The following is a 27,551-nucleotide window of genomic DNA, read 5'->3' as shown; positions in this document are numbered from 1 at the left end:
TTGGGTTAAACCCATAAGATGCTCCATGGATGCTCCATGGGGGTTACATAACCCATGGGTCATGGAAATGAAAGGTCATGACAATTAGGGTTTACATAGTGTAACCCTAATTGTAACATACTATATAAAGAAGCTATTATTCACCATTTTCGGCCACTAGAGTGAATCAAAGAGGGCTAGCCGAAAATCCAAGTGTTCTTATTCTCTTAGAGTTTATTCCAAGTGTACTTGGTGTTGTGTGAAGCATTTGAGGCATCACACTTGAGGTGCTAGGCTCACAAGGTTTCAAAGGAATCCAAGCTACAAAGAGGTATGTAATTCTTACTAACTATTAGAATAAAAGATCCCCATGTATGCTAGATAGGATTATGAACCTTGGAAAATCATTTTGCATGTATCTTAGTCAAACATAGATCCAAGGTTTCTAGGGTTGCATGTACACCATAGGAGTGTTAGAATGCTCAAAACCCAACAACAACTACAAAAATTAGCACAGTGAGGAAACTCACTTCACAGACTGAAGGGTAGATGATGAGGTCCAAACTCCGAGTCATAACTCTAATCAACCTATCCAAAATACCCAAAGTACCCTTGAGTCAAAATTGGTCAAGGTTAAGGTCAAACTGGTCAAAGGTCCATAAGTCAACTAAGACAACCCAACCGAGTTAACCTAGCCGAGTCGAATCAGCAACCATACGTGAGGCGTACTCTGGAGGTACGCTGGGCGTAACCTCCGCTTGACCAAAACGGGGCCGTTGATCGCGTACGCTAGGCGTACGCCCATGTACGCACGATGTAACCCCTAGACTCCAATTTTCCTCTATCAAGTGCTTAATACAAGGTCTTAACATGTCCAAAAGCAGATCCAAGGTCCAAAAGTCGTTAGGGTCATAAAGTTTCCAACTTTATGACATTGCATGCTCAATAAGTGCTTAATCCATAAAAATCCAACATCTTAATGCCTTAAGACACTCTACAACATGCATGGAATAGAAATAACCATTAGGACTCCATTTTTATGGCTCAAATACTCTACTAACTTCTGGAAATGTGACTTAATGAATCAAGAACATGTCATGCTCAAGACCTAACATTTTGGGACCAAAAAGCATCCTTAAAACACTCAAAACTAGATCTAATTGATAGAGGGATAAAGTTGCAAGCTTTATACCTTAAGAAGATTGCAAATGCTGTAGAAATCCCAGATCCAAGTGCTTCAATCCTCTAAGATGAGCTTGACTTCCTTTCTTCATTTTCTAAGGCACAAAAACACACATTCTAAGCTTGAAATGGCTCCTCAAGGCGGAACTAAGGTTGCAAACACGTATGAGAGGGTTGGGGGCATATGATGTGAAGGAAATGAGGACATAAGAGTGCTTAAATACGAGCCAAACCCTAAAAATTAGGGTTTCCACATCTGGCAAGTACGCCCCGCGTACACTGATGTACGCCTAACGTACTAGGGCGCGCCTTACTACGCTCCACGTACACACGTACGCACGACATACTCCCCCAAGGCCAAAATTACGAAAATACCACTAGGGCCCTTGTTGCATACATTTCTTGAACTTAGGGACCAAAATGCAATATAAATGAATTATAGGGTTAAAATTAGAAATACCTCGCCATCGGGATGTTACATTCAGAGTGCTTGAAAATTCGAGAATCGTGAAATCATTTTTAAATTGAAGGATTTTAGTGATATTCCTGAAAATTCAATTGGATAAGACTCATAAGAGATGCAAGAACACAGACTAAAATTTATTATGATTTTCAATTTACCATAAATAATGAACAAAAAATGAGATTCAATTTCCATGTATGAAAACCACCAAAACTGTCCCAATACAGTTTTAACAACCAACACCGAACTGTCTCTAAAACTGTTATAAAATTGGGTTCTTAAAAAATGGTCAAAACCGGGTTAATTTTAGAAAAATCGGATTTTCGATGCATTTTTAACAAAACAACATAACCCAAATAAACATCTCAACCAAAGGCTCTGCCCCTTGGACCCGGCTACTAGGGGCGCTGTCCCCGGATCCCCGTTTGTTCAGAGTTTCACCCTTAAATGACAGTTTATTTTGAATCTTGGACAAACTCAAACAAACGTGGATTCCACACCATCATTACTTGTTTAATGTTCATCAATATTATATTTGATCAATAAATTAATCTATTATACTTAAATAATACCGATGACACAAATCACCAACAAAATATATACAAGCCTTAAAAATACGACCAACTATTTTGAACCTAAATTATTTTCAAAAGAAAAGTTTCCATTTAGTTGTAGTTGTAAATTTAGTTACCAAGTTAAAAATAAAAAAACCTAAAACCCTTTCATCAGAAAAAAAAAAAAGCTATCATTTCCTCATTGTTCCGCCTTACGACGTACCCAAGACGACTAGGGTTTCTTTTTGGTACAAGATCTTCTTTCCTACACGATTCGCCTACGGTAACCTCGTTGCTAAACCCCAAATCAAGCATTCAGAACCTCGAATCCAACCATGGCATCCCGAGAGGGAGATCCGGCGTTAGGCTATTTGACTCGGAAGGAAACGGAGGTCAAGCTTCCTCGACCAACTAGGGTTAAGAACAAAACCCCAGCTCCAATTCAAATTACAGCGGAACAGATTTTACGTGAAGCACGAGAACGTCAAGAAGCTGAAATCCGACCACCAAAGCAGAAAATCACCGACTCCACAGAGCTCGCAGACTATCGTCTCCGTAAACGTAAAGAATTCGAAGACCTGATTCGGAGAGTGCGGTGGAACAAGAGTGTGTGGGTGAAGTATGCCAAGTGGGAAGAGTCACAGAAGGATTTCAATCGAGCTAGGTCGGTATGGGAACGAGCGCTTGATGTCGACTATAGAGACCATACAATGTGGTTGAAATATGCCGACGTTGAGATGAAGAATAAGTTCATCAATCATGCAAGGAATGTCTGGGATAGGGCAGTTACTTTGTTACCGAGGGTGGATCAGTTGTGGTATAAGTATATTCATATGGAGGAAATGCTAGGCAATGTTGCAGGTACTTCAATCGTGTTTATTACTTTACTTGATATTGCTATGCTTAATTCCATATCATGGTATGATTATCATTATCTTAGCTGCATAATTTCAACGTAGATAAGTGCATTGAAAACTCTTGGTGAAGAAAATTCTGCTTTTGAAGCTGCTAACTATCTTAAAACATTATTCATTATAAACCGTAATTTCCAGCATTGGTACTCATTCATGACTACTTGTTGCACAACTCACATTGGAAGTTATTCATGACTACACAGATAAAGCATTGAAAACCTTTGTTTTGTAGTTCTAAGCTGTAGTAATGCATTAATTAGCCAGTCCGTTTAACCCTTATCATGACAATGTATCATTCAGTTGTATAAATTTCTAGAGAAGCATGAAAATATGTCGGGGACAATTGTAAGAACTCTATTAGTAGTCTTGATATACCTTGAAACATTACTTATTGTATTGTATAACACATGGTGTAGATAACTTTTTCAAATAGAACATAAATTTAAGGAGTAAGAAAATGCTCAAGCCTTCAAGGACATCAAACTAAGTAAAGATCTCCCATCTTCTAAAGAATGTGTTGGTTGTGTTCAATTATTCAATCATTCCCAAATGCATTCATTTGGTAGTCAACTACTGCTTATTTGTTAAACAATCCCTATTGAATATATTCAACAATGATTACTCTATTACTATAATAAACCCTCTCATTGCATTATTATAATTGTACAACACACTTGGTTTTCTATATCAGGCTAAACGCAAGAAATAGCAACATTATAATTTTACAACCCTTGATTTTTCGATTTCAAAAACTTACAATCCCTGTTGAATATATTCAACAATGATTACTCTATTAGTAGTCTTGATATACATTACTCATTATATGACACACTGTTATATAAATTTCATGTTGCCATTCACTGTTTAAGCATTTATACAAACTGAGAATAGGGTAATTAGAGCACGTCTTTGCTTTTGTTTGTATAACCCATGTTTCTTTAACTTGCTATTTCTAGTAGGTTGTTTGTAAATTTTGGGAAACTTAGGAACCCAAATGTCATCCTATTTCAGTTTTTGGGATTAGGAATTTCGATAAATGTACTACTTTTTATTATCTTGGATTGGATTTTCAAGTCTTGGTATTCCCACCCTTCAAAGTTCTTAAAGATTAGCATGTGGATTTGTGACATATTGTTGATACTTGATACGAATCTATAGTTGTACATAGTATCTTACATAATCTATTAGGTCCTGACTCCTGATCTCCTGCTAGTGTATCGGTTCTGATTGCTCTCTTTTCTTTACACAAGCTTAACCTTGGGGCCTTCTCTCTTCTTCATTTATTTTTTCTCTCCCTCTTCTTTCTGAGTAGCCATTGTGTTCCATCAACTGCCTCTTTCATTTCTTCCTTGATCCATTGTCTTTACACATGTGGGAGGCCAATTATAGGATCTTTATTAGTAGTCTTGATATACCTTTGATCCATGTTATTTTCTTTGCTGGATTCGCCATAGAGAACATTACTCATTATATGACACTCGATGTAGACAACATTTTTAAGTAAGAAAAAGTTCAAGGACATCGAGCTCAGTAAATTACTTAAGAATGTATTCCCCAAAGTACATTGCTATTTCTAATTTTCCATTATCACTCAAATTGAAACCCTCGATTTCGATTTCAAAAACTTACACATATCATCAAACTTTTCACAGGTGCAAGACAGATATTTGAAAGGTGGATGGGGTGGGAGCCTGATCAACAAGCATGGCTTTCATACATCAAATTCGAGTTAAGATACAACGAAATCGAAAGAGCAAGATCCATCTATGAAAGATTCGTTCAATGCTTACCTAAAGTCACTGCATGGATTCGTTACGCTAAATTCGAATTCAAAAATGGGGAAATCACAAGAGCAAGAAACTGTTACGAAAGAGCAGTTGAAAAACTTGCAGACGATGAAGAAGCCGAAACTCTCTTCGTTGCATTCGCCGAATTCGAAGAGAAATGCAAAGAAACAGAACGTGCGAGATGTATTTACAAATTCGCCCTCGACCACATCCCAAAGGGAAGAGCTGAAGATCTTTACAGAAAGTTTGTAGCTTTTGAGAAACAGTATGGTGATCGAGAAGGAATCGAAGACGCCATTGTTGGAAAGAGAAGGTTTCAATATGAAGAAGAAGTTAGAAAGAATCCTTTGAATTATGACTCGTGGTTTGATTACATCAGACTCGAGGAGAGTGTTGGGAATAAAGGAAGGATTCGGGAAATTTACGAAAGAGCCATTGCGAATGTTCCACCTGCTGAGGAGAAAAGATATTGGCAGAGATATATTTATCTTTGGATTAGTTATGCTTTGTATGAAGAGATTGATGCACAAGATGTTGGAAGAACACGCGATGTTTATAGCGAGTGTTTGAAGCTGATTCCTCATAAGAAATTTTCTTTTGCAAAAGTTTGGTTGTTGGCTGCTCAATTTGAAATCAGACAGTTGAATCTCTCTGCTGCACGCGCTGTTCTTGGAAAAGCAATTGGAATTGCTCCTAAAGATAAGGTTCGGTTTAAATCAAGGAATTGTAATGTACTTTTTGATTTTGATTTGATAAATTTTATTTTAATAAATTTGATTAAACAGATTTTCAAGAAATACATCGAGATCGAGCTGCAATTAGGTAACATAGATCGATGTCGAAAGCTATATGAAAAATACTTAGAATGGTCGCCTGAAAACTGTTACGCGTGGAGCAAATATGCTGAGCTGGAAAGATCTTTAAGTGAAACTGACCGGGCCCGCGCTATTTTCGAGCTTGCAATCGCACAACCTGCACTTGACATGCCTGAATTGTTATGGAAAGTAAGAAAAAAAAACACGCGGTATTAAAATATTCAAAAAAAAAATGAAATTGGATGTTTATTATGTAACATGAGTTTGACTTTCGCAGGCTTATATTGACTTTGAAATAGCGGAAGGTGAATTTGAAAGAACAAGACAGCTGTACGAGAGGCTTTTGGATCGTACAAAGCATTTGAAGGTGTGGATTAGTTATGCAAAATTTGAAGCTTCTGCCATTGAAGAAGAAGAAGAAGATGAAGAACAACTACAGCAACAAAAACATGATGATGAAAAGAAGAAACTTTGCATTCAACGTGCCAGAAGTAAGCGATTAACAATCATTTTTTGCTATTTAAAAAAAAAATGATTATTGTAATGGTTTATTTAATTTTTTTTTTTTTGATCAGGTGTGTTTGAGAACGCGATTAATTACTATAGGACATCAGCCCCTGAGCTGAAAGAGGAGAGGGCTATGTTGTTAGAAGAGTGGCTGAACATGGAAAGTAGTTTTGGTGAGGTGGGTGATGTGGGATTGGTTCGGGCTAAGTTGCCTAAGAAGTTGAAGAAGAGAAGACAGATAGAAATGGATGATGGGCCTACTGGGTATGTGAAAAAAAAATGTTTTTTATTATTATTGTAAAAATTGGAATCATATTCTAATTTTGTGAAATGTTTTGTAAAATTGTAGGTATGAGGAGTATATTGATTACCTGTTCCCGGAGGAAACACAGGCGTCCAATCTGAAGATCTTGGAGCAAGCTTACAAATGGAAAAAACAGAAGATTGTTTCAGATGATGAAGAAGAAGAAGAGGATGATGATGATGATATGGATGATTAGTGTATCTCTCATTTTCTTTTCTTTTCTTTTTTTGTTGGATTTTTGTTATTTCTTTAAGCACTTTTGCTTGTGTATCACATTTTGCCCCTATTGTGGAATTACTAAATTTGTAATGATAGCAACTAAAATGAATATCATATTTTTTGTATAATGTGACAAGGTTAAAGATTCTTATTAGTTCCTGATGAACAAAAGACGAAATCCACAAAATACAGATAAAAGACGTATAGGAAGTTAAGTAAAACAAGTAGAACCTAAATATTGTTGAAATTAGAAAGTTAAAAATAGAAAAAAGTAAAACAACAGGGGGTAAAAGCATCATGTTAGACATTGTTTGAGGGAATATAATGACTGGTAAAATCTGATTTCGTACAGAAATTAGAAAGTATAACAAAATTACAGCTGGGTCATTATTTTGACCCAATCACACAAGAGCACCCACTCAGACGAATACAATGTACATGGAGCCGTCCAATTCCAATTGCAAGTTCATAAAATCAACATTCCGTGTCTGAATCTCCATCGCTGTAAATCACTATTTCCTTCCCCCAATTACTCGGGAATTATTCTCCGATGGCGACATCGAAGATTCCGTCAGGTGTGGTGTCCGCATTTGCTCTCATCTTCGCCATCGCATTTCCCGCCGCCGTTCACGGCCAGCCTTTGGCTCCGGCGCCAGCACCTACCAGCGACGGTTAGTTTTCAATTTCATTATTCATTTTGTAATTGCCTTCTGCATTTTTCGCATCTGCAATTTGCTTAACGTTTCCCGTTCGTTCTTCCTTTTGTGTTCGATCAAATGCCCCTGAAAGGATTTAGATCTTTTATTGCAAAACTATTCATCAATGGTAGCTGTCCAAGTAGTTGCCCTTTCATCCCTCACACGATTAGCTAATAATATGGAAGCGAACCAGAAATTTTGGTTCTATAACTTTACCGATCAAGCTTTTGAGTTTTGATCTCTATGATCCACAAATCAAAATGATATAAACGAATTAAACGTAAACACATTGAATCAAAGGTTAAATACCGATTTAATGATCATGATATATAGATCATTACATTAGAAATATCTTCTATGTTGTTAGCCATTTTTTTATTAGCAAAGGGAAGAATGACCAAAATGCCCCAAAGACTGTAGCTTGCAAAGATAGGAATAGGACAAACAAGTCTTTTTAGCACACTTGGTTTACATTTCGTATGAGTAAGTAGATTAGATGAAGATGATTGCTTGAAATCATGTTACACCCATTTTTCTTTATGTTTTTGTTCACGCATATGATGCTACACATTTTGCGTTTAAAATGCATATACTTGATGCTATAAAATATAAATTTGTGGATGATTTTAAACAATTCCTGTTTGGGATTTTTCATTAATGGGTGTTAACTTATTTGGGATTTAGGGACATCAATCGATCAAGGGATAGCATATTTGTTGATGTTGGTAGCTTTGGTGCTCACATATGTCATGCACAGTCTGGATTCCCCATTTACAGTTATCAGCTGAATGAAGGAAGAATTTGATTTATTATTAACATTATTGTTATTGTATGTTATTAGAGAAGAAGAGGAGATTATGACTAGTGATTTTGTCAACTCAAGTTGTCAAATCTATTTGTAGAAATCATTTCAATAAGTAAACAACCAAAAGCTAGAAAGAGAAGATCATAAGGATTGTTTCTTTTTTACTTGATGAGCTTAATGGATTAATCACTTAATTTAGACATCTATAAATGGTTGTTTCTTATTGACTCAATCTAGATAGAATTGTTTGAAGGGTTACGACACAACTCTTTTACTTATTTCCCCTTCTCTTTTCTCCCACTCATTTCACTTTCATGATTAAAATTGATGAATATTGTTAAATTTGTTTCTTGAAATGTAAGAGTAAAATGGTCATTTAGTTTCATTAATTATATATAAAAGAAGCAACATTATACATACTAACACTTTATCCGGACAAAATCAGTATCTATTCACCCATTTTACTCATAGATAGTTAATAGGAAAAAGAAATAAACAACCACTAGGTGTTAACTGATTACATGATTTTCCCTTATTATGAATCATACAAATTTGCAAAATTCATGTAAATCTCATCAATACTTTGTAATTTTTCATGTGTAAAGCATTGAAAATGTATGTTGGTTTAGAATATAGATCCAAAATCTGGTGTGATGAATACAAATACAATGGTTCAAACATTCATATTAATTAAAAATCATCTCAACCAATCATGTCTAGTTAACGAAAACAAGTGTCAGCCCTGTTTTTCATCAGTTGTGGGTTTTTGGTTGTTTCTCTTCTGCCAGTGAGAACTTCTTCACTTTCTGCATGATAAAGGATGAAGATACAGAACTTAATCATGGTGCTCAAACTTAAACCACAATGATTCGAATGTTGAATTGAATAAGTTCTTATCTATTTATCAAACCCTAGAGATGTTACGTCAACACTGAAAAATGATGAAATTAGGCAGAAAACACTGCGATCTAAATCCAATTCTATTCCGAAAAAACCGAAAGGGAACATTACATGATTTTACCTTGTCTAGAACGCATTTTCGTAGGGAATTCAAGAGCGCGATGCATTTCTCTTGATCGAAAGATGAATTGGTGACGCAATTGAGTAATTCCAACGCTTCTTGTCCGCAAACAGCTTCAGATTTCTCCATCTTCACGGAGTTTACGAAGTTTTAGGGTTTTTCCGCTTCGAAGAAAACTATACAAGGAGCGTAGGTGTGGGGTTTTGACTTTTGACCATACACCACACAATAGGCGACGCCGGTGTGATTTCCACTCACAATATTATTCTTTTAACTATATGTATTTTAAGATAAATTAAATATCTTTTTATTTTTTGTTCCTACATATCCTCCTACCCAATGAAATTGTGACATATGTAACATTTAATGCTTATTTAATGAGATTTAATGATATTTTAGGATACTCATATGATACATGTCATCATTTAAATGGATAAGAGGATTGGTAGGGTTAAAAGGTAGAAGAATATTTAATTTCTCGTATTTTAAATATATTTATTTAAAGCATTATATTTTAGGATATTCATAAAAATAGTCATAAAATGAATAATGAGTTTTTGCAAAAAAAATTATGTCCTAATGTCCATAAAAATAGGATATTCAGGACACTATTATTTAAACAACCTTTAAAAAAAATACATTTAAAATGTATTGTATCTAAAACAGATTAAACATAACGTGTATCAGTTTGACATTTCACTTAAGTTGTCAACATAGTTAACTGATTCATGGTCGACTACTAAGGCAGCCTTGCAACATTATTCATTAACAAATGTCCAAATATATATATATATATATATATATATATATATATATATATATATATATATATATATATATATATATATAAAAACCTTATTTTTGTCGTGCCTCTAAAATCAAATTTACACTGTTCGTCTAACGCCACGTAACCTACTTTCCAAACGACACATCGTACCACAATAGACGTCAATCACCCCTCTTTCAACGTTTCTTATCCTCCATCACATTCACAAACTCAATGACTCCGCCTTTCCTCTAATCAGAACTCCCGATTCGTCCACGTAACCCACCCTCGGAACAACGTGATTTACCAATACATCGATTCAGTTCTTCTTATCATTCTTTCTCCTTCCTTCGACGCCTCACCTTTTTATATATACAGCTTCTTCTTCGATATTGTCTACAACGCATTTATACGTTTCCAAGGACGCCACATCAGTCAACATTTGAACGACAACTATGCCCATCAAATTGGATTAGCATATCCGTTTGGTAGATACTCTGGTTGCTCAGGTAACTGTTTGTTAAATTTTGGGTTCTAATGTTGCTACACTCGCTTCCGGTGTTCAACAAGACCCACAAAATTTTCCCTAATTCGATAAATTGAGTAGATTTTCATTCACCATCTATGGTTTTAATTCTTGTATTCGCTATTGATTTTCCGATACTGTCTTCTCTCTTTCTCTTTTCTTTTATCCCTCGATCTCTTCCCTTCAGAAATCAATTTACGATTTTCTATTTATAGTTAAATGGCTCTCCTCTGGAAAATTCTTGAATTAATCTATGGGTTTTACATCGGTAAAAAAATCAATGGTTTTCAGTTTTTTAGGGTTCCTAAAGTTTTTTATTTTATGTATGTTATAGTCAATATTTCTTTCTTATTCAGATCGTGAGAGAGCCACTATCTTCATGTACGTTGATAATTTGGTTCGTTTCTGTACAAGGTTTTTGGGCTTTGGTCGATTCGTCATGTATTTTCAATTGACTTGGGCAGTTTTCAAATTAATGATGAACATGTCAATGGGAACTGTTTGCATAATAATGTTTTATAGCGTGTACATAGAACAAAAAATTATATGGGATTGAAATATAAGAACTTTACTGTCTTTCTGTCTTTGACATTGCTGAAAACTTCAATTTCACTCGGATTTGATTCACTCCCCAAATGGCAAACGGGTGAAATAAATATTTGTTCATGAGATCATTTTGTGTAGCTTTTGTTAATTGGATATGTTTTTATTTATCATATATAGATGCTTGATGAGACAATTGGTGCACCAAATGAAGAAGAGAAGGGTGAAATATATGAAAAGAGTCTGTGTATATGAGTGTAATTTCAAATGAACATATTGAAAAAGGTAAAGTTCAACTTTCTGTAGCTTTGTTGCATTTCAATAAATATTCAAAAGTATATATTGTGATTAGGAATTTGAATTGCAATAGTTAAAATCGAAGAAACCATGAAACATAAAATTGGTAGAGACATAAGAGGGCCAACCTATTTACCCATTCCGATGGAATATAAGGATCATTGGAATTGATATCATGAACTACGAGATTGACATCTCTTTTGACATTGTTATGGAATGTTAATGCAAAAAGTGTTTTGTTTGTGATCTCAATACAACTGATGCATCTGCAAGGTTTATGCCTAATATTATAGCTTTTATTCTTATATTTGTTCCAAAATGCCAGGCTGTTGATATTTGAAGAGGATAACAATGTGTCAATGTCTGCCATTTTCTTACTGTTCCATGACTCCATCTCACCACTTGTTGTTTTGGTTTTTTTTCCTTCCTCCACAATCTAATTTAACTAGCTTTATTCCTTCTATATACAGGCAATAAGTAACCGAAGAGAGTTAGTAGTTAATCTTTGATGATACGCTTTCAACTCATTTATGGATAATGGCATTTGTTTATTACATTCATTTTTAACCGCTTCAGCAGATACCTCTTCTCTTCTCCCTATAATTCATTTTCGGACAACCAAAGGATACATTTATATATTATGTATGATCCTTCTTGTTTTTAATGTGGCATGAACAATGAAACTGTGACTTTCAACCTCATGATAAAGGTACTTATTATATTAGTTCATAATTGAAATGCATAATTTACGGTTTTCATTATGGGAACCTTTAGATTGTGGTCTGTATAATCTACTGGTGACCGATGCAAATCGAGGAATTGGATCGGAGATTACTCATAAAAAATTTTATTACCCTTAGAATTATTTTTATAATAGATTGGTCTTTTAAGATGTTGTCCTGGTGGCTTGTGCCTTTCAAAATCTATTACTAATTAGATGTTCAATAGTTCATTCTAGATCTTATGACAGTACAGTTAGTTAAGGGCTTCTTGTGTGAGTTGAAGCCTTTTGTAAATTAAATTCCATAAATGTTGGGTTCTAATATATTCTAAACACAATAAATAACAATGTTGTTTTGAATGTCCTGATGTAAATGCCAGCCTTATTAGGAACAATTAGATAAAACTTCAAATTCTAAGTATCAGAGTATCGGGTATGGGTCAAGAAAGAATAACACCGTTGAAAGGCCACATCAACATAAATATTCTTTTTCCACATTTTTAGGGGGTGTTGTTCCAAGCCTTCAATGCAGTTGTGAGGCCAAGAAAGAAGAAACACAGAGGAAGGAAGAACGAAAAAATGGGCGTTGTCGTTACCACGCCTTATACCTGAATGGTAATTGGGGGTGGTGTTCCTGGCGTTATACCGTCGTTGTGGAGGTGCCACGTAAGCGTCTCCACAACGTTTCCGTCCCATACCGAGTAGTCTTATGAACTTGATATTTACACTTGAGGTGAGCATAGGCGGATACCCTGCAAAATTGACCGGAACCGTACAGGGGCGAATCTCTACGTTCCCGGTTTCTAAACTTTAAAAAATTATCTTATTAGATTTATTGTTATACAACATTTGATAAATAGCAATTAAAGAGTGTTTATAATTCCTAAAAGTATGTTTAGAAAATTGAGAATTTATTCATTCAAATGATTCAGGTCATATTGTAAATGGTAAAGTCATATTGGCTTTTAATTCTTCTAAGTTTAAGTTACCTTTGCAACATTCGTCAAAAAATAAATATGGACAATAGTTCCTTGACCAACATTGATTGATCTACATCTGTATAGAATGTATTTTCATCTTTTGCACATTACACATGACGATCATATAGAGTAAAAATATATGTAACTGCTTCATCGTTAATCTGATTAAACTTTTGAATATTATAGATGCTACAGTTTTGTAGTATGCCTTGGTTAAAACTTTGTATCTTTATATTTGTCAAATAGATGACACACAAAAAGTTCATCTTTTGGTATTTCGTAAAAAAAAGTATAATTGAAAGGCAAATGTTATAATTGGTAAGAATTTAGACATACAATGTCTTAATAGTAAAATTCTTATATTTACAACAATGATGTTAAAAGTTTTTAGCTTAATTTTTTTCTATATTTAGAAATATTATACATTTGCCGTAAAAGTTGAAAAAGAACTACAATTTGTGGTGCAGGCATAACAAATAGAAAAGAATACAAGCAAAACTTACTTTTCCATTGCTAAAGTTTTAATAATGAGCCAAATTTCATATTATCAATGTCATTGCAGTTCAATGTTATAATCGGGTAGCTTTCAATGTACAATGCCTTAATGAGAAAAAGTGAATTGATCATGACATTTTTTTACTAATATAACAAAAAAATAGTAAATTGCAAGGACTAACAAGTTTTACTTTTTATATTAATATTATCATTGTACATAACTTTTTACATGTAAAAACAATGAACTTATAGTTTTCTTTCCCAAAATAACAATGTACTTGCAATCTTTTACCAAGCATAGTAATGTACTTGTAATTATAAACATATACTTCCATTTTCATTTAAAATTCAAGAATTCTACATTGAAAATCCACTTAGCATCATATAATTTAGATAATGGTGAAAGAAATACCCTAATTACCATATGTGGTCCGTGCTTAGCACGGGCCTCAAACGTTTCTAGTATATATATAAATACTCGTTTGCTATGTTACAAATGTCCAAAAAAATTCATTTGAATGTTCACATAAAATCTTATGATGTTTCATCAAATAAAACAAATCGGCTTAGGTTCACGCAATTATAAGAATCGTGTGGAACATGTTTCACTTTTGGAAACTATTTTTTGAAATGAAATCAATTTTCTTTATTTGCACAAATCAAAATAAGTTGGGACACTAAACGTAAAGAAAGTGCTTATATCAAATTCTTAAAGCATTAGATGGTATGTTGAAATCAAGTCCTCAATGGAATAAAAGAATTGTAAAGATCCAAGCCAAATTGCATGCTTTCTATAGAGGTGTATTAAAAGTAAGAACCCTAATAAGTGTACTATATTTCTCTTTAATATATATATATATATATATATATATATATATATATATATATATATATATATATATATATAGGAGTAGGATCAAATGAGAACACCAAAAAGGTTGAGAACGCGAGAACAGATCTGAGCTCTTCAAATATTACGATCTAAGGCTAATATAATTTATAAAGTCATGAGATGAAATTGTAAATTTCTAAAAGTCATGGGATGAGATTGTAAATTTTTAATAGTCTAAAGGGTAATATGGTCATTACATGTTAGCCTATTTTTGTCAAGTTGTTGGAATCTCTCTCTCTTCCCCTCACGTATCCTTCTTCTTCTCACTCTCTAAATACAAATTTCAAACTTTAAACACTAATTGAGCCGTCACCACCATACACTTCCAAAACCATCATCACAACCTTCATCTTTTATCATTTTCTATGAAGCTCTCGATGAATGGAGAAGATCAAGAGGCTCCAGGTGTTGAATCGATTTTCAGGGCCGAAGTGAGCACCATTTTGCGTTGTCGTCCCTGCCTAATCTCCGCCCTGATGCTCTTTTTCATCACAACCTACTTATGTCGCCTCATTCTTCTTCTTTCTTCGTGCGTTGCCGTCGCTGCCTCTCTTTCTCCCTAATTTGTATCTCGTGATGCTGTGAATCTGAGTTTGTTGTTTGGATCAAGGTATGCTTTTTTTTTTTTTTTCTGATTTGTGAATTGTTTTGTTGTAGTTTGACTAATACTGTAATTCATTTCAGTAAGAAAAGGGAGAAGGTTGTTGCGATTTTTAATGAGTCTTGATTATTAAAGGTAATGAAGGTGAGGAATGGGAAAATCAATCAAATGGTTACAGTGAATACCGAGAATTTGTTAGTAAAGGTAAATTGAAATTGATAGTTTTTATAACGTGATTAGATCGGTTTACAGATGAAATATAGATGATATTTTTTTCTATAATCATTTTTTGAATCGTTGATTACAGATGAAAATGGAATGTAATATTTTTTCAATTTTGCAACTGCTGTGCTTTTGTCGTTTTCTACTTCTTTTAAAACAAGGGATTAAATCTTTTCAATTTAGTCATTTATGTGTAGGTAAGCCTAAGTTAGTAATCAATGTTGAATAAAAAAATACATTATAATCTGTCAACTTTTAAGTACATGAATACACTGTAATCATTTTTTATTGTTGTAAGATTGATTTTCAACTTTCTGTTTTTTTTTTAATTTTATTCATTAATGATAATCTATTTTTTTGTTTATTACATTTTGATTTAATAATGCAATTTAAAAAACAAATTGGTTAATGAGTTAAGCACTTTGTGAACAAATAATACAAAAAAATTCTTTGATTTCTTGTAGATTGATCTAGTTAAAACAGATGGACTAAAGGATTATAAGGATGAAGGATGAATGCATATGGACAACAACTTGGAAGGAGCCGAAATTTATTTATATTGAGACATTGTAATTTTCATTTGTGATTAATTGTATTCATATATGATTGTAAATGTGTTTTGTTTATATATTTTTTTGCAAAGTTGATGTTTTATCTCTAATTTGTGTTCTATTCAATTAAGATTACATATGTATTGATTTTTTTATTTTTATGATGTTCTTTATTCAAGTACAATTATATTTGTATTTATTAAAAAAATATATTATTTTATATTTATGAATGAAAATGTGCATTTAAATATGAATACATGGTCTCAAAGTGATTTTAATCATTAAGTAGAATTGTGTCGATATAAATATACAAAGTCAAATTATAATATAATCATTTATGATTGATAATTTAGTTTTTTATTCATTTACGATTGATGTATAATTTACTTGAAATCAGGGGAAAAAAATGATTTGTTAGAATTTTTTTTTCAGTTTTAAAATAAATTTTGGAAAAATATTTTTTATATTCCATTAATAAGAAAAATAAAAAATAGAATATTTTTTTTGGTAAATGATCCTAAATTTAAGGGAATTTGATTAAATTTGATTTTATTTTAATTTAATTAAAATATACAATTACTAATATACCCTTATATATTCATTGGTCCAGAACTGTTCTCGCGTTCTCAACCTTTTAGGTGTTCTCATTTGATCCTTACCCTATATATATATATATATATATATATATATATATATATATATATATATATATATATATATATATATATATATATATATAATTATCAAAGCAACTAAATGCATTAATTAAAACCACACATTAGGCTTCCATCAACCAAATCTTATATTAGAACAAAGAACATTAATGTTTTCTGATTTTTTACGAAGTACTAATTCTCTAGGCGTAATTAAAATATAATAACTTTGGGTCGATAATTTTAATAGTATTAAAATGAATGAAACCTCATGAAAGTACTTTTTGACTTTCTTCAATAATATTTTCGAATTTTCTTTTATGGTCCTACATAATCGGGCCTTCGCAAAATTGGGTTTTATAATTTTCCAAACCCCCCCTGCAATCCCCAGGCTGTTACTTGGATGCCCAATCTTTCTTCATCATCATCAAGTCTTTATCATTGCTAGTTTCTTGTTGTGTGTAGCAAATATTGACATCTGAAGACTTTTTTTCCCTTTTTTTTAAGAACAGTGGGTATGGGTCACAACCATGCCCATTCACGATAGTTGCCACATCATCTTCTTGTCTTCATGACTTTAAGAAGGGATGATATTTCCAGCCTTAACGGCGTTGAGGTGAAGCCAAAAAGAAGAAGAGAAGCAAATGGGAAGAAAGAAAGAGAACCAATCACAATTCGTGTTGCATCTCGTCGTCGTTACAACTCAATACGCCATAACGCCCCTTAACAAGATTGGGGGGCGGTGTGCTCATGTTACGATGCTGTTATTACGGCTCCACGTCGGCAATAATGTCGTGTTTATGTACACACACTGTATACTCTAAATAATAGTAAGCGGGAATCGGTAACAAGACAGATGATAACTCCTCAACTGAAAATGTACTTTTTCAAATTTCAAAGTAGTCACCATTGTCATTTATCTGTTGATGATTTGAAGCTTAACCATGTATATTTACTTGTTTATTCTCACAAATCACAATGTTGATTCTTACATAAATAATGGTATGTTGAAGAAAAGAAGACGTCAGATGTTAGTTCGTGGGGTCTCGGTTAATGGGGATTGGGTCACGGATCCGATGACTGTAAAAAAGAATTTTTTGATTTTTACTTTTCTAAGTTTCAAGCGTTTAATGGTATTCGGATGGCGGAGAGAAGTAATTGTTTTTCTTCGATTACAGTGGAGAATGCTTTGGGATTAGAGAGATTTTTTTATTGTAGAAGAGATTAAGGAGGCTGTTTGGGATTGTGGTGGGGATAGAGCCCCAGGTCCGGATGGTTTCTCTTTTCAGTTTCTTAAACATTATTGGGATATCTTGGGGATGATGTGATTGCGTTGTGCATGAATTTTTTTATAAACCTATTATTCCTGTGGGTTGTAATTCCTTGTTCATTACTCTTATCCCTAAGGTTGAGAATCCGTTACTTGTGAAAGACTTCCGTCCTATTAGCCTTATTGGGATGCAATTCAAAATTATTGCTAAAGTTTTAGCAAAACATTTGGCGGTGGTGCTTCCTGATGTTATTAGTGTGGAGCAGTCGGCTTTCCTTAAAGGTCGACAAATTTTAGATGTGCCCGTTATGGTTAGTGAGATGATTTCTTGGGAGAAAAAAGAAAAATAAGAAATTCCTTATTTTTAAAGTTGATTTTAAGAAAGCGTATGATTCTGTTAGTTGGGATTATTTGGATCAAATTATGGGGTTTATGGGTGTAACACCCGATTCCTGATACGTATTTAATTTCATTGAAATGTTACAATTTACTCTGGGACTCGGCGAGTTGGAGGCCCAACTCGTCGAGTAGACTCGACTGTTGGATCGGGGGTTTAAGTGACCTACTCGACGAATCGGAAGACCGAATCGACGAGTAGGAGCTGTCTGGACAAAACTCTAATATTTAGGGTTTTCACCCTATTTAAACACTTTATCTCGTCCCAACCCAGCCTCCATCACCCTCCCAACTCAGAGAAACCCTAGATTGAAACCCTAAACCATTTTTGAGTGATTTGAGATTTTTGGTGCCTTTTTCTGTGTGTTTGAAGTTGAAGGAGAAGAAGAGAGCTTAGGAGATCAAGAGGAAGCTAGTAGATCCCAAGGTTTTGCTTCATTCTCAGTCTATTCAAGGTAAAAAGCTTGAACCTTGACCATCTATTTCCTAGATCCTGTTTTGGGGCTATTTCTCCACCTTTTCTAAGCTTTTGAGAAGCTATGTTCAGTTTTGCTTGTATATGTGGGTTGTGCTTCAGATCTGGAACCATTGAGGGTTCCCATGGCATAAAGGTGCCAACTTTATGGCCATGGGAGACCCATGCATCATATAAACCCCATTTTATGGCCTTTTGAGCCAAAAACCCCATGCATGGACATCAAGTTCGTAGCTTTACGTATAAAAGGGACCCTAGGAGGTCAGATCTATGATTGGGATGCATTAAGTACCACTGAAATCGACTGTATAGTTTTGGATAAATAGGGACTCGGCGAGTCACTTAGGTGACTCGGCGAGTCGGGACACTTTTTCCCCCAAAGTGTCTCCTGGAAATGGTTTTGGTTGAGTGGAAGGAACACTCAGCCAGATAGCGGTTTGTTTTGGACCTGGAACTCATGGGACTCGACGAGTGTATGAATAGACTCGACGAGTCCAAGGCAATCTCCCAACTTATGAAGACGGACTCGGCGAGTTCAGGAGGAACTCGGCGAGTCATAGACTGAACATCTTCTTATGAATGAAGATGAACTCGGCGAGTTCAAGAACGAACTCGGCGAGTCGTTTGAAGATTGTCTGATGTGTTGTTGAAGGCGAAATCGTCGAGCTCTTGCTAGACTCGACGGGTAGGAGCGGGTTTATGTTCAGTTTTGCTTGTATTTATATCTATATCTATTACGAATATAAAATATTGTCAAATAAATAAAATTTTAAATCAATCGATCATAAAAATTATTAAAATATAACATTAAATCGATAATAATATTCAGTTTTATTTATGAATAAGCAACGGGTAAAAACCATTATGTAGTATTATTCAAAATACTTGATATTATATATAAACATAGTATAAAAATAATTATCTCTGTGTTAATATCAATAAAATAACTATTTTAAACAATATATTTTTTTTTCAAAATTTTTTAACATACGCAACACGCTTACCGGTATCAAAATGTTTGAAAGGATGTTTCTCCCTAAGGAGTTGAGGATTTAAGTCTCCACATAAAAAAAAAAGTAAGATTTAGATCGGGCGTGTTTGGCACGGAGCTTTTGGAAGCGTTTGGGAGCTTCTAGCTTTTAGCTTTTGACAAAACGCTCTAATTTAAACAAAAAGCTTCGTTTGACAGTACAAACATTTAGCTTTTAGTTTAATCAAAACGCTCCAAATTTAAAAGCTACTTCATGTAGCGTTTAACAAAACGCTACTGAGCTTTTGAAATCAATTGTCCTTTTATGTAATTTTATATATTTCAAAAGCTACCAGCTATTTTTTCCAAACACTCATATAAAAAATAAAAGTTACAGTTTCACGCTACCAGCTACCCGCTACCAGGGCCGGTCTAAGACAATTTGAGGCCCGGGGCAAAATAAAAAATGGGCCCCTTCACAAAGATAACTTTTTTTTTTACGTTTTTGTTCGTTACAAAGATAAAAAGAGCATAATACCTTATTTTTTTTTCATAATTTATATATTATTTACTTATGATTGTAATCCAAACAAATAATATAAAACTTTTCCTAATTCCCACCCTGAATTTATTACCATTTCTAAAACCTAAGATCATATGTCATTCTCCTATTCTCTGATCTCATTACAACTTAAAGATGCACCACCACCAGAACCTCCGGATGCCGCCGTTGAACAACCAGTTTCCATCGCCGAAACCGTCATCCGCCGCCTCTGCAGGAACCACCGGAACACCATCGCGGCTTTCTCCTCTTTCATATGTCACTCATCTTCATGCATCACCACCCTCCGTCTCTCCTTCTACCTGAACTGCCAACCTTAAGCCCTTGAACTGCCGCCCTAAACCACCTATGTAAAGAAAAAAAGGCTCCACGACAAGCCCCATAAGCCAAACAACCAAATAACTATTAATTACAAAATAAAAAAGGCCAAAACACACTCAAATACATAAACATTGCAAAAAAAAAAAATTTACATTTACAATGTTTTTTAGATGGGAAGTTCATACATATTTTTTGGGAACCATTTTTAACAAATAACAATCACATATAATAGATTAACAATCAAGATAACAGAATAATAAAAAAAAAAGTGAAACAGAAAATAAGAGAGTACCTTTGGGTTGTTGTGGTTGTGGATCCTATGAGCAATTGGAAAAGCAAGCCCCATACATATATTTGATGTTAAGAAAGACAATGAAATCGAATTAGGCAGAATCATCTTTACAAAAATAAAGATTCGGTGTAAAAATTAAATTGCACATATTAACATTTACATTAAGATATTTCACAGAATAACATAAAAAGTTGAATTTCAGGAAGGCTAGAACTTACACAGATTCACAAATCACAATCAGATTCTCGAATTATGCATGTGAAAGAATAAGAAAGCAAATTTCGATTTTCAAACTCCAGTGGATTCTGATTCAGAAAAGAGTTCTTTAAACCTTCAGGATAATGATTGACTAGTTCTCAATTCTAGTCTATAGCATTAGCAATAGCATGTCAGCAATGGCGAATCTAGAACAAAAAATCACGTGGTTCCTAAATTAAGTGAGACCAATAAAAAAAAATCAACAACATTTTTGGGGTCGGGTCGGCTCATGTACCTTAAAAGAACTGAACCAGTTCAATCGGCTCATGTATCTTGTGCCACCGATTAAAAATTTTAAAAAACCGATTGAAATATAACTAAAAAATGCGTACGATTTAACGAAAAACTAGTTGATTATTAGTCCATTGATAAAGCGGCAAACGGAGAGTGAGAGTATTTAGCATGTGGGCTTTTATTTTATTAGAACAACTTATTCATTTATTAATATTTTGAGAGTGCCGATTAAGAGTGGTTCACTTTTTGTTATCAATCTCATAATTTAAAATAACAAATTGCCTTAATAACTTATATATTTCTCTTTTTAAAATGGTTTTTTAAGAAATTTTTTTAAAAAACAAACTCAAATAGGTCCTTTATTTTTTCTAAGATAGTTCCTAATTTTTCTAGTGTATAAATTCTAAATGAAATTGAGAACTTAGGTAGGTCCTAAGACCTACCTAAGCATATGGTGGATACGCCCCTGCATGTCAGATTCGAATTTAATCAAATAATTGAATAACTTTCGATTGGTGATATTTAAAAAAAATCAGAAATAAGAAGGAGAAAAAACCGATTATGTGAGTTCCAGTTTTCTGAAATCCTCTGTTGTTGCCTAGTGTTGCAGATGAATTCAGAAAATCGAAAAAACAAAAGAGAAGACATTGATTAGCTTGAATAACAATTAAGAAATAGAAGAAGGAGAAGTTACTAATCGCTAGGAGACAGAGGACGTTTGGATTTTCCACACAAATAGAAATATGATGATGACTTGGAAAGTGGAAACGCACGGTAGGTTTAATTCTCGTTCCCGCTTCCTGTTTGGACTTGGCGCCGATTAGAGTATCGGGCCTTTGAAAAACTAGTCTATTAGGCTTAAAATTAATGGACTGTCATTATATAACCCTATATAACCATATAAAATGGGGGCCCTATGGTATTTGGGGGCCGGGGCGGTCGCCCAGCTTGCCCAGGCCCATGGGCCGGCCCTGGCTACCAGCTACCCGCTACTAGCTAACCGCTACCTGCTTCCAGCTAACAACTACTTTTGCCAAACACGCCCGATATATGTATTAACCGTTCAAGAAGAAAAAAAAAAGTAAAACCCGATCTCAACTCTTTTCAAATTAATTATAATCACAATAAAAAACTTTGACGACACTAAAGTCTATTAAACATTTATTGGTTTATGTAAAAGACTTGTTACCCACTTTAAATCTCAAAATACAAAACATTTTTTGTTATGTTTTTTTTTAGAACAACAAATCTACACTACTCCTAAACTACTCCTAATACCACCTATGTCTCCAATGAGACTTGAACCCTCAATCTCTAGGAGGGAGGGCAACATTTTTTGTTATGTATCAGAGAGAATTTTATCATTAGGTTTCCACTGGAATTGGAAACTTCAAAGCGTGGATGAAGAAACCCTTCGCGATTTGAAAATTTTACAATCTTTGCTGCAGGGCGTTGTCACCAATATTGGTTTTCGTTTTAAGTTCAACTCCGATGGCAAATTCTGTCAAAACATTACGCAAGATGATAGATTCCATACCCACCCCGTATAACGGTCCGAACATTACTTGGATGAAAGTAATCCCATTGAAAATCCTCTGTTTCGTGTGGAAAACTTCTTTAGGTAAAATTCCGATGTCAACCAATCTTGCAAGTACGAGTATTTTGGTAAACTCAATTATTTGTCCCTTATGTGATTCATCTTAGGAATCAATTGATAACCTTTTGGTGGTGTGTCCTATCACGAAGGAGGCTATAGATTGGATCCTAAAACGGTGTGGAATACAACACCTGCAATTCATCGGTGTGAAAGATTTTCTCAACTTTGCAGTTTCATGGGGCAATTGCCCAAGGAAAAAGGAAAAGGTTATGGTGGTGTTTTATGCCCTTCTTTGGTTCATTTGGAAGGCTAGAAATAACAAGATATTTAAAGGGTTAAATACCAATTCGGCTAAGATTGCGGACGAGGTTATTACTCATACGTATTTGTGGTTTAAACATCGAACCTCGAAGGTGTGTTGTAGTGAGATTGATGGAGTATCTCTCCTTTTAGCTAGAACTGTGTATTTTCTTTGATTTTCAGTTGTACTCTGCCCGTGTTTTCATCACTTGCTAATCTCGTGACTTTTCTAATGATATTTGCCGTTTCCAATAAAATTATGGTATATAACGATCCCCGGATGACAAGCTTTAGAGACTTGTACATTTTGACGGCAAACATTTAAAAGCCTAGAAGTTAAAATAAGTAAATTAATTTTCCATTCGGTTGGAACTTGGATGAGCATGTATTGAGTTATGGGAACAAAGAGGGGCATCGTGTTAATGGTGGGGATGGACGACCATTATTAACCCCAACATATTTCCACGACACTTGCTTTTCTTTTAATAAATAGATCAAGTTCCAATGCAATCCTTATAGAAACATTGTGGAATCCAATATTGTGGTAAAAAAATATGTATAAGACCGGAGGGTGTGGGAGGGAAGCTTCTCTCATTTTTGGTGGGCCATACCCCTCTTTCTTTCACTTTCCTTTCACTCACCTAAAAGCCAAGGAATGGGTGGGAAGCCCTTCCCACACTTTTATTTTATTTTTTTATTTTTTATTATTAAATAAAAACAGACAAGGGAGGATATATACCGTCAGTAAGATAGTATCCACGCTTATATTCTACTCCATTTGCTTGAAAAGGTACATCGTGTGACTTTTCAAGGTAGATATCGTTGAATATCGGCGACTGGTCTAGCACATTGATGTCATTGTTTGCACCAACTGGACCAAAGAATGCATGCCATATCCAAAGATCATGTGATGCGATAGCCTCTAGAATGATCGTCGGCTCTTTGTGGTCGCCTCTCATGTACTGACTACGCCATGCGTTGGGGCATAATGACCAACTCCAATGCATGCAATCGATACTACCTAGCATTCCAGGGAATCCATGCTTGCCTTCATGCACCGTATACAATTGGTGGATATCGTTGATAGTTGGTTTGCGCAAATATCGTTGCCCATAAACCAAACAGATCGCTTTGCAGAACTTGTACACACATTCCCGCACGGTACGCTCTGACATCCTAAAATACTCGTCCCATTTGTCTGCGCCCATGCCGTATGCTAGCTGACGAATTGAAGCCGTGCATTTCTGAATGGGAGAGAAACCTTTTTTTTTCCCTTGCATCCATTTTCCATTGGAAATATGGAAAGCGGCCTTCCAAATCGCCAACAATACGTAAGAATAGTTCCTTCCTCATCCGGAACTGACGTCGAAACTTTAGGTCGTGCACGTGATGTTTCGCTTAGTCGGTTTTGATAGTATGCAACCGTTTTCGCCATGACGGAACCGATAAACTTAGTCTCCTCTACAGCCGTCGAATCGGATGATGACATTTTGAATAATATTTTTTAGAGAGAAATATAGGTTATGGGTTAAAAAAAATGATAGAATGTTTGAGTATTTATAGGTTAAGAAAAGGGAAAGAAAAAAGAATATATATATATATATATATATATATATATATATATATATATATATATATATATATATATATATATATATATATATATATATAACGGCTATATAGCCGTTTGGAATAAAAAAAGAAAAAAAATCGCACAGCCAATGGTTAGAAGAGAGAGAGAGTGAGACTCTCTCCCCCACCCTCTTCCCGCTACTCCTTTCCCGCACCCACGGTGCGGTGTGTCTTCATGCGGGAACCGATCCCGCGGTTTCCCCGCGGTCCACTCCGTCCGGCCTAATAAAAAGGGGTTTGTTTAAGTTAGGCTAACCCGAATGGTGTGGTAATGACGACGGCACCTAGTTCATGGAGCTCGACGTGTCATGCATACATCGCCCTCAAGTTCTGCAAGTGAAGTAAAAATGCCGTGAATGGCGTGTTTGTGTTGTTTCTCTCATTTGCAAAGCATGTGGTTGAGTTTGGCTGAGGTGGGGAGGTGAAGAGGTTGAGACGGAGCTCGACATGCCCGATTCACCCTTATAGGTAGAATTGAGTAGAACATGACATATAGTCTATTAAATTCACATGGATTTGAATGTCCACAAAAATTATATTTTAAAAATTATATACGGAAAAAGTACTTGAAAACAATATAATTTATATCGATATAATAAAACTGAAAAAATCTTTTAAAAGATGCATAAATATGTAAAATAAGTTGTAAGAAAGTCATTTAACAAACATCCACTTATGGTTTGATGGGTAAAACAAGTGGCAGTCCTCTCTTCTTCAAAGAAGGTCATGAGTTCGAGTCTCAAAAGGGTTTCAATCAGAGGATGACCATTGACTTCTTCTCTTCCTCATAGGGTGTTTAATCTGGATCGGCCGTTAAAGATGGGTCCGTTGAGGTCATCGGTTAGAAAAAAGACATTAAAAAAAATAATTCTATAAAAACTCATAAAATACAATATTGTAAAATAAGATGTAAACATAGTTGTAAAAATTGTAATTGAACCTAAAAACCATCTTAAAAAGGCGAGAAGAAATTGAAAAAGATTAAATTCATAATAAGAGTTAAAACATGTGTTAAAATTATAAGAGAAAACTTCAATAAAGTCTTAATAATTTGGGTCAATTTACGGTTTAATTCTAAATTAAGTTTTGTTTACAAAAAAACAAACAGATTATCGGTTAAAGCTTCGAAATAACCCTTCGTGACCGGTTTAACAGATTTATCCGATATCTCGTCTTTTTTCATTAGTTGATCAAAATTTTGGGGATTTTCTAAAGATTGTGTATTTTTTACCAATTACCCTTAAATTAATTATATTATATGATCTAATTTAATATGTACCATTCCTTGTCTTCTTTCTTGCGCTCCTTTTCAGGCTCACTGTGTGTTTTTGTCGTGGTCGTCGAACCCAACAACAAAAAGCTCACTCACAAGCATCGTTAACTCCATCAATTTTCCAAAATCATCATTTCACAACTCTGCAATCATCTTTTAATCTCTAAATGAAGAAAGGAGAACTAGAAGTTCACGGGGATGTTGACTGTCATGTGTGAGAACTACAATGCTTTGCAAAACCATTTGGCTGATTATATAAGCAAGAATCTGACACCATCAAATAGCGCCACCAACAACAACCCCAAGAAACGGAAATCGGAAAACCATATGAACCAAATCATCAACAATGAGATAGGGAGCTCCGAAAGCGGTTCAAGCGATGAAGATTCTTGTAAGAAACCTAGACAAGAACAAACCTTAAGGCCAAGATTTCTAGGGTATGTGTTTGCATAGAAGCTTCAGATGTGAGCCTTGTAAGTCCTCTCCTGATCTATTCTATATACATTAATGAATGTTATTTCTAGTATTTGCCAAGATTTATAAATCTAAATGTTATATTTGTTGTAAATAGTCTGTGAAGAATGGATATCAATGGAGGAAATATGGACAAAAAGGTTACAAGAGACAACCCTTCTCCTAAAGCGTATTTCAATTGCACTCATGCTCCAACCTGCCCAGTCAAAAAGAAGGTAAGAAGCCATTGCCAACTTATATATATATATATATATATATATATATATATATATATATATATATATATATATATATATATATATATATATATATATATATATATATATATCTTCATTTCAAAACAAAAATCTAAAACGAACTTCAAGTTTCTAAATTTTAATATGTTTTTGTTGTTTAATCTTGTTCGGATTAGGTTCAAAAAAGTGTCGAGGATCAGTCAATCTTGGTAACAACTTATGAAGGAGAACACAACTATACAAACCAAGCTAAAAACGAGCAAGGGGGTTCATGTTTGAACTGAAAAGTGGCCACCACCACTCTCAATTTAGTCCATGCTCAGCCTCCCTAAGCTCATCTGGGCCATCGAGCAGATTCAAGCTTTCAAAAACTCAACATGGGTAAAAAATAATATAATCTTCAGAAAAACCCAAAATTTTGATCAATTAATGAAAAAAGATGAGATACTGACAAAATTTGTGAAAACGGCCACAAAGTGTTATTGAAGTTTTAGCCGGTAATCTGTCATTTTTTGTAAACAAAATTTAATTTAGGATTAAACCGTAAACTGACCTAAAATATTATAACTTTATTGGAGATTTCCCAAAGAAAAGTTGAGGTGTCGTACTTGGAGTCTAGTTAGGTGGGACGTATTTGGAATGGATCGGTTATTAAGATTCGCACAAAAAGAAAAGGAGGAACCATTATTGCTGAGGGAGGCTGAATAAAGCATACCAAATCACTAATGCAACCATTAATCATTGTTAAGCTTTTAACTGAATAAAT

At 34.4% G+C, this 27,551-nt stretch overlaps 3 protein-coding genes across 3 annotated transcripts; all 3 read left to right on the top strand.

Annotated features, from left to right (window-relative positions):
- The first annotated feature begins 2,344 nt into the window (after window positions 1-2,344).
- Window positions 2,345-6,852, top strand: LOC145119712 (uncharacterized). The gene is made up of 6 exons (XM_079055421.1): window positions 2,345-3,039; window positions 4,745-5,583; window positions 5,665-5,883; window positions 5,972-6,185; window positions 6,270-6,465; window positions 6,551-6,852. Exons 1-6 carry the CDS (start codon window positions 2,514-2,516, stop codon window positions 6,699-6,701), a joined length of 2,145 nt encoding a protein of 714 aa, XP_078911547.1. The 5' UTR covers window positions 2,345-2,513; the 3' UTR covers window positions 6,702-6,852.
- Window positions 6,853-7,109: 257 nt separating this feature from the next.
- LOC145120386 (arabinogalactan protein 41-like) lies at window positions 7,110-8,429 on the top strand. Its single transcript, XM_079056213.1, has 2 exons — window positions 7,110-7,395; window positions 8,107-8,429. Exons 1-2 carry the CDS (start codon window positions 7,275-7,277, stop codon window positions 8,208-8,210), a joined length of 225 nt encoding a protein of 74 aa, XP_078912339.1. The 5' UTR covers window positions 7,110-7,274; the 3' UTR covers window positions 8,211-8,429.
- Window positions 8,430-26,273: 17,844 nt separating this feature from the next.
- On the top strand, window positions 26,274-27,069 carry LOC145121357 (putative WRKY transcription factor 40). The gene is given in 5 exon segments (XM_079057116.1): window positions 26,274-26,499; window positions 26,502-26,548; window positions 26,647-26,685; window positions 26,687-26,764; window positions 26,962-27,069. Coding segments are annotated over 5 exon segments (498 nt in total).
- The last annotated feature ends 482 nt before the right edge of the window (window positions 27,070-27,551 follow it).

Source organism: Lactuca virosa, chromosome 6 (genome assembly GCF_052849685.1).
Source record: "Lactuca virosa cultivar CGN04683 chromosome 6, Lactuca_virosa_CGN04683_v6, whole genome shotgun sequence".
Lineage (NCBI taxonomy): Eukaryota > Viridiplantae > Streptophyta > Magnoliopsida > Asterales > Asteraceae > Lactuca > Lactuca virosa.
Note: the sequence above shows the minus strand (reverse complement) of the source record. Positions and strands in the feature narration are given on the sequence as shown.

Excerpts from the sequence above, each read along its gene's own strand:
- LOC145119712 (XM_079055421.1), top strand. The coding sequence starts at position 2,514 with ATGGCATCCCGAGAGGGAGATCCGGCGTTAGGCTATTTGACTCGGAAG. Across the intron at positions 5,584-5,664 it reads GAATTGCTCCTAAAGATAAG|ATTTTCAAGAAATACATCGA; the intron begins GTTCGGTTTAAA and ends TTGATTAAACAG. Across the intron at positions 6,466-6,550 it reads ATGGATGATGGGCCTACTGG|GTATGAGGAGTATATTGATT; the intron begins GTATGTGAAAAA and ends GTAAAATTGTAG.
- LOC145120386 (XM_079056213.1), top strand. The coding sequence starts at position 7,275 with ATGGCGACATCGAAGATTCCGTCAGGTGTGGTGTCCGCATTTGCTCTC. Across the intron at positions 7,396-8,106 it reads GCCAGCACCTACCAGCGACG|GGACATCAATCGATCAAGGG; the intron begins GTTAGTTTTCAA and ends TTTGGGATTTAG.